At 38.8% G+C, this 7,371-nt stretch overlaps 1 protein-coding gene across 1 annotated transcript in view; it reads right to left on the bottom strand.

Annotated features, from left to right (window-relative positions):
* LOC144960266 (multidrug resistance-associated protein 1-like) overlaps positions 1-7,371 on the bottom strand; it is a 68,844-nt gene that overhangs the window by 517 nt on the left and 60,956 nt on the right. Inside the window, 8 exon segments of the mRNA XM_078893309.1 lie at positions 1-93; positions 1,769-1,963; positions 2,471-2,486; positions 2,489-2,636; positions 3,390-3,536; positions 4,399-4,545; positions 6,437-6,538; positions 7,213-7,336. The exon segment at positions 1-93 is cut by the window's left edge and continues 517 nt beyond it. Coding sequence (XP_078749435.1) covers positions 1-93; positions 1,769-1,963; positions 2,471-2,486; positions 2,489-2,636; positions 3,390-3,536; positions 4,399-4,545; positions 6,437-6,538; positions 7,213-7,336 — 972 coding nt within the window.

Below are 7,371 nucleotides of genomic sequence, written 5' to 3'. Positions count from 1 at the left end.
CTGGCCATGGAATAGAAGATAGATGTGGTGTCACGTATCAGGTTGGATGGGGTATCGAATTCCTGGATGTATCCATCATCTAAAACCAGGACTCTGAGGAAAATAATTATGATGACAATAGGCTTCAACAGTCATGACGTCACTTCCCTCGTAATGACGCATAGCAACTTAGCAACTGGTTCTAAACTAACGGAACAATGGCTGAAAGCTCTTATGAAATACTTCTCCGGAACAATGGCTGAAAGCCCTTATGAAATACTTCTCCGGAACAATGGCTGAAAGCCCTTATGAAATACTTCTCCGGAACAATGGCTGAAAGCCCTTATGAAATACTTCTCCGGAACAATGGCTGAAAGCCCTTATGAAATACTTCTCCGGAACAATGGCTGAAAGCCCTAATGAAATACTTCTCCGACGAGCATAAAAGTGTATCCAGAGTAGAAAAACATTTTAAATCTGATCATGTTATGACTTATATACATTTCGATCATATGACATGTGCAAAAGTTCTAGCCAGCATAAAGAATAAAAAGTACCGATATACTTTGTTTAGAACCAAGCTGCTCGTTGCTAGGCGGACGTGACATCAGACTATTGAATCCTATTACATACTATTATTAGGTGAAGATAAACATTGCATTTATTGTCAAAAGCATGAGACCTGAATTGTTCATATGTATTATCGAAAAGAATGAATACAAATCCTTAAACTGTAAAAAATGAGGCAGCATGCCTCGGGTGCTACGGTCTTTGTTTCGTACCCGAAAGGTATGCAGTTCGAATACCCGCTGCGCTGTGTGGCCTTGAGCAAGTCATTTCGTACTAGCTCAGTTTGGGCGCTGCACTGCGTCGCACGACTGGGTTATTACAGTCTTCCCTTGGAATAGACGCCCTAAAGACAAATTTCCCCTATGGGATGAATAAAGGGAATATTATTTATTTTCTGGCGATTTTAACTTTAAAATCTTATTTAGGCATCTGGTTTACATCGATATAATAGTTTTTAATAATCTTTTATATAGCTCAAGGCGCGTTACAAGGGATCTCTGGCCAACAGCAACGCTTAACATGTAGGAGGTGACATGACGCCTGTTAGGCGATATTACATTTTTTTCCGACAGAGACAACGCTGTTAACGGCCAGGTACACATTTTACACATGAGTACGGTGAAAGAAGGTGAGTAAAGGGCCTTTTCCAAGGACTCATATCACTAGACCACATAACCACACATAATACTGATTTGCGGCGATATGTCACAAGTCAATGGCGTCCAACTTCAATCTTGCAAGCTTCATATGCAGTGAAATTATTGTTGCAGCTTATAATGTCTTTTTTACTTTTACAAAAGAAAAACTAGACAGTTTTATTCCATTTATAATCAATGCTGGTTGGATCAAAGACAATGACACATACATGTTTGGAAACTAGACAAAATTAGTTGATGATGATGATGATGATGATGATGATGATGACGATGATGATGATGATGATGATGATGATGATGATGATGATGATGATGATGATGATGATGATGATGATGATGATAATGATGATGATGAGAATGAAGATGATGATGATGATGATGATGATGATGATGATGATGATGATGATGATGATGATGATGATGATGATGATGATGATTATGATGATAATGATGATGATGAGAATGAAGATGATGATGATGATGATGATGATGATGATGATGATGATGATGATGATGATGATGATGATGATGATGATGAGGATGATATATCCACCAGCACCAACCTGTCATAGTCCATAATAGTATTGAGTCGATGTGCTATAGCAATGATCGTACAACCCATAAACTCTGACCGCAAAATGTCATGGATAAATTTGTCTGTTTCTAAATCGACAGCTGCCGTAGCCTCGTCCAGAATCAATATTTTGGTTTTCTTGAGGAGGGCTCTGGCTAAACATATCAACTGGCGTTGTCCAATACTGGAAAAGTGGGAGATGCATTTTAAAGATATATTTGATTGTTTTTCTTTTTCCTTTCATAGCTCACTCAACTTTAAGTTCTCAGGCTATAGGATAAAATATTAATTGTGTTGTGTAAAAAAAACATGAGTTAATGGTTCGAAATGACTACGTTTATGACCTAGCCGGATTCGTTCATTGCTCCATACGAACAGGATGTAAACGTTCATTGGTCCATACGAACACGATGTAAACGTTCATTGGTCCATACGAACAGGATGTACACGTTCATTGCTCCATACGAACAGGATGTAAACGTTCATTGGTCCATACGAACATGATGTGAACATTCATTGGTCCATATGATTAGGAGGTGAAAGTTCATTTGTCCGTACGAACAGGATGTAAACGTTCATTGGTCCATACGAACATGGTGTGAACGTTCATTGAACCATACGATTAGAATGTAAACGTTCATTGAAGGGACCAAGTAAGTCAGTTTCTTTTATCTTTTACAAGATGCTTTACCTTAAGCTTTGACCCCTTCTCCCACCACGTAGTCGAGGCTTCGGGGTAAACCTTTGACAAACTCCCTCAAATGAACAGAGGTCAATGTCCTCCAAATCTGGCTCTCTGGGTGTTCGTCTAAGGGGTCAAGATTCATTTGGACAGTTCCAGAAAAGAGAACGGGGTCCTGAAAAATAAATGAATAAGGGATGTTTTTCCAATGCAGCGTGTAAACGAAGTCTGTTGAGTGTATATTTGTAAACGACGTGCTTACGTCTATGGAGTTTACATGTGTAAACGATGTGTTTTACATCTATTGATGATTAGCTAACATCCGTAAACGATAAACGAGCTTTTTATATAGAGCAATATCAACTAAACGTGCTCAAAGCCCTTTACAAAGGATATCTGATCAACAGCAACACGTAACGTGTAAATCGAGATATGACGCCTGTTAGGCAATATTACATTTTTTATCCGACAGGGACAACGCTGTTAATGGCCAGGTATTCATTTTACACCTAAGTACGGTGAGAGATTAAAGTTAGTAAAGAGCCTTTTCCAAGGATTCAACTATACACTTCTCTAATCAATCCGTCTTGTTACCTTATCTTACCGGAGTTCCGTCTCCCTACAGAGGTTGAATGTCATGGCACGCCATACTTCACGCTCAAGAGCCATTACCGAGCAGTCGATTTTTCTCTTTGCCTCCACATTTTCTATCCAGGACTTCCTTGGTTTGCCCCCAGCCTTTCTGCCAACTACCTTTTCCTCTAGCATGATTTTTGGGTGGTGTTGTGTCTTTAAATGTGTCCATAATAAGTCAGTTTTCTCATTTTAACTTTACAACAGTTTTCTGAACCTTCGGCCTGCATCAATAAGAACCGGAATGTTTGATTTCTTTCTGGTCCATGTCTTGTTATTAATCACTAAATCTCACCTGTGGTAGGATCGTCAACCTTTTTCTCACATCGTGCAATCCAATAGAACTCAGAGTTATTCCATCCACGGTTATGTCCCCTTCATAGGCCTCAATGATACGAAACAGGGAAGATTTGCCCGCCCCTGTTCTACCTACTACACCTATCTAAAATGTTGAGAGAAAAAAGTACACAATGAATTTTTCTTCATTCAGATCTGAAGGGCTATGATGCATCTTATCTAGTTTACTACCAAAATGTAGAGGTGCTTAAATGTGTCAATAAAATGTACAGTAAAATAAAGGGAGTAAAAAGTCAGATTTCCTGGGGGGGGGGGTGTGGTGGGTTTTTTTGTTTGTTTTTGTGTGTGCATTGGAAGTACAATATAACATGGGAAATTTCGTTTTATTGATATCTCTGAATCCAGCAGAAAATAATCTCTGAGCCTTTCAATAGACCCACTGTTTGGAGGAAAGAATGAAAGGAAGAGTGCAGAAGAGAGAAACTAATAGAGAGGGAGAGGGAGAGAGGTAAAGGGACAGAGATAGAGAGAGAGAGAGAAAGAGTGAGAGAGATAGAACACAATCTGAGAACACGACCTTTGTCTTCTGGTGAGGGACATCAAAGCACAAGCTTTCCATCCTATAGCTTGTTACAAACATCTAACAAGAATCTAACACAGACCCATAATAAATTCATTATATTATATAAACTTTTAGAATAACTTAACTCTCTCCTTACTAGCCATTTCCAGGATTTTCCCCAAAACTTCACACCCAACTAACACAAAAATAGACTTTTTATCACTCAGACGTAATAGCAGTAAAGTTCTTGCTTATACTTTCTTTGGCTAAAACATGCTCTACAACACACTGTTCATTTTCGTTAAATTTTATGATGTACAGAAGAAATTGAATAAGAAAAATGTTGGTTGTATCGTAACGAATGTGACGATTTTCCTATAGTTGGTAAAGAGAAGGTTAACTAGCACAGATTAAGGTACATTTTAGTAGTAGGCTACATACTTACTTTCTCTCCAGGCTTAAATGTGCATGTGATACCCATGAGAACCAGGTCAAGACCAGGTCTGTACCTTGTCTTGTACTCTTTGAATTGGACCTCGCCTTTGTCTGGCCATGAGGCCCTGGGACGCCGATGGGGGACGATCCACTCTGCCTATGTAAGGGACTTTTTTTAAAAACATGAGCTTTCATATAGCGCCAAATTCATTAAATTTGATCAATGCTCTTTACGAGAGCTCCCTAAACAACAGCAATACTTCACATGCAGGACGAGACAAGACGCCTGTGAGGCGATATTACAATTTGGTTCGGAGAGAGACAACACTGGTAATAATAATAATAAATGGCATTTATATAGCGCTTTACCAATTGTCACAGGCTCTAAGCGCTTTACAGTGATATAAAACAAAACATATTACAGTTAGATAAGTTTGATAGAAAAATGATACGAATTCAATTTAACAACAACAAAATATGATAATAGTATTGCAACATTATGACGTAAAAAAATAAAACTTTAAGCAAGATTTGAAATTTGTCAACAAATCCGAGCATCTCACGTGTGATGGGAAAGAGTTCCAAAAATGGGGGGCCGAAAATTGAAAAGATTCTTCACCTATTTTACGCAATGGCTTAGGTTTGACAAGGATTGATTGATCATTGCTAAACCTCAAGTTTCTATTGGGGGCATATATGAAGAAAAAATATGTTTAGAGGTCTTTAATATAGGAGGGACTGTTGGTGCTCAAGGATTTGTAGACACCAGTACAAATCTTATAGAATTCTTTTTTTTCCACAGGAAGCCAATGTAACTCACTGAAAAGGAGAGTTGCTGAGGGGTATTTTTTGTTATTGCGTACAATGAGTCTGGCTGCGTTATTTTGAGCAACCTGAAGTTTGCTCATTTTGTCTTTAGCTAAATTCGCCCAAAAGGAGTTACAATATTCCAATTTAGATAAAACAATGGAATTAATTAAAAGTTCTGCTATATGCATCGGTATTAAATTGGATTCAATAGTCTGATGTCACGCGCCCGGCAACGGCGGCCATCTTGGTTCTAAACAAAGAAAATCATTACTTTTTATTCTTCATGCTGGCTAGAACTTTTCATTCCCTTTTCATATGCCTTGTGATCAGAATGTGTAAAAGTCAATACATGATCAAATTGATGGGGTTTTTTACCTCTGGATACGCGTTTAAGCTCGCCGGGGAAATATTTCATACGGCGTCAGCCATTGTTCCGATAGTTTAGAGCCAGTGTTACTAAGTTACCATACGTCATAAGGAAGGAAGTGACAGTACGACTGTTGAAGACTATTACGAATTTTGCATATTTTTTTCATTTCTATGTACATAGATTGTATGGTGTTATTCACGTGGCTTGTCATTTATCAATGGTGACGCAAAGGTTTTTTGCTTTATTTAAAAATTCTATTGTGTTATTCCTGAGAGTTATAGGTGATTTATTTGCCTGTTTAATGATGCTCGGCCTTCCACACATTAAAATCTCAGTTTTACTATTATTTGATTTTAACTTGTTAAAGGCCAAGTAAAAGGTAAAGGCCATATACTGATTTTACATCTGAGTACAGTGAGAGAAGGTGAGTAAAGAGCCTTTTCCAAGGACTCAACCATGCACCGCTCAGAGTGGGACTCGAATGAGTTCCTTCCGGTCCGAAGGCGAGTGTCAAACCACAAGACCACATAGCCGCGCAAGAGAATTCAGTGCGGGACCCGAAGAGGAAGAGAATCAACACACCATTACTGTAAACATTTTAAAGTTTGAGTCATATTTTATTGTAAAGATCAAAGGAATTCGGCAAATTTAATACACTCAACTGCTCCATACTTCATACTATAATCACAAGCTTAGGTTATTAGCCACAACAAAGAAAATAAAGAAGAAGAAGGAGGAGAAGAAGAAGAAGAAGAAGAAGAAGAAGAAGAAGAAGAAGAAGAAGAAGAAGAAGAAGAAGAAGAAGAAGAAGAAGAAGAAGAAGTGAGAACTGAACGGCGTGAAGAACATCTGATTATTTCATTCCTACCTCCGATTCCAACTCTGAGTATTCCTGGAGTCTTTCCACAGACACAATATTGGTCTCAAATTCACTCAACTGCTTGACCATCCAGTTCAAATTGCCCGAGGCCTGGAAGAAGAAGAAAAAGTACTTCAGAGTCATTAGGCTCATGGGGCCGGAGTTTAACCCCCAGATTTCTATAGCGTGAAATGGACAATAGCAAGTACCTACTATCCCGTTGGATATGGCGTCAGTCTATTGCGAAGTACTTTCCTCCAGATCTAATAGACCCAGCTGCCTAATCACAGCTGGGTTGACAGGTCGCCTCCTAATCTTCGGACTAGGATGCTTAGGCAGCTTCTCTGATTTGTTGAGTAGTGAATTATTTCCATTGATGACGGTCTGCTGCGATGGATCTCATGTGTTCTAAATCCTTTTCACATCTCAGTTCTTGTGTGTCATCTAACGCGCTTGAGGTCTTTATTTATCGTTAGTGTATATGCGTGTTATGGGTCTGCCTTTGTGTTTATGTCCGCTTGGTGTAAAGAATAACTGTATTCGAGTCCCACTTTCAATCATAAATAGCATATGCAGACGATATTGATTTCGTCACTAGAAAAGATCTCAAGCATTAGAAAAACACAATCTTTTCGTAAACGCCGATAAAACCGACATTACCAAACTTGACAAAGACGACCAAGAGTTGAAAAAGACCAAAAATAAAGGGTGGGATCGTTAATCGGAGACCAAGAAGACGAATACATCTGTCGACTGCCGCTTCGATAGCTTACCTATTTACATACCTCTAAAGCGTAGGTCACGGAAAGTCCAATCGTTGATCCATCTGTCCCAGGAGTGAGTACAGCCAAGACAGCAGAACAAGATACAGCTATACTGGACAATACGTTCAACGTCATCACCAGCCACCTGTTAAAAAAATAAACTTGAGCATTCATTTGAGC

Source organism: Berghia stephanieae, chromosome 15, assembly GCF_034508935.2.
Source record: "Berghia stephanieae isolate SIO BIC M18660-M18661 chromosome 15, UCSD_Bste_1.3, whole genome shotgun sequence".
Classification (NCBI taxonomy): domain Eukaryota; kingdom Metazoa; phylum Mollusca; class Gastropoda; order Nudibranchia; family Aeolidiidae; genus Berghia; species Berghia stephanieae.
Note: the sequence above shows the minus strand (reverse complement) of the source record. Positions and strands in the feature narration are given on the sequence as shown.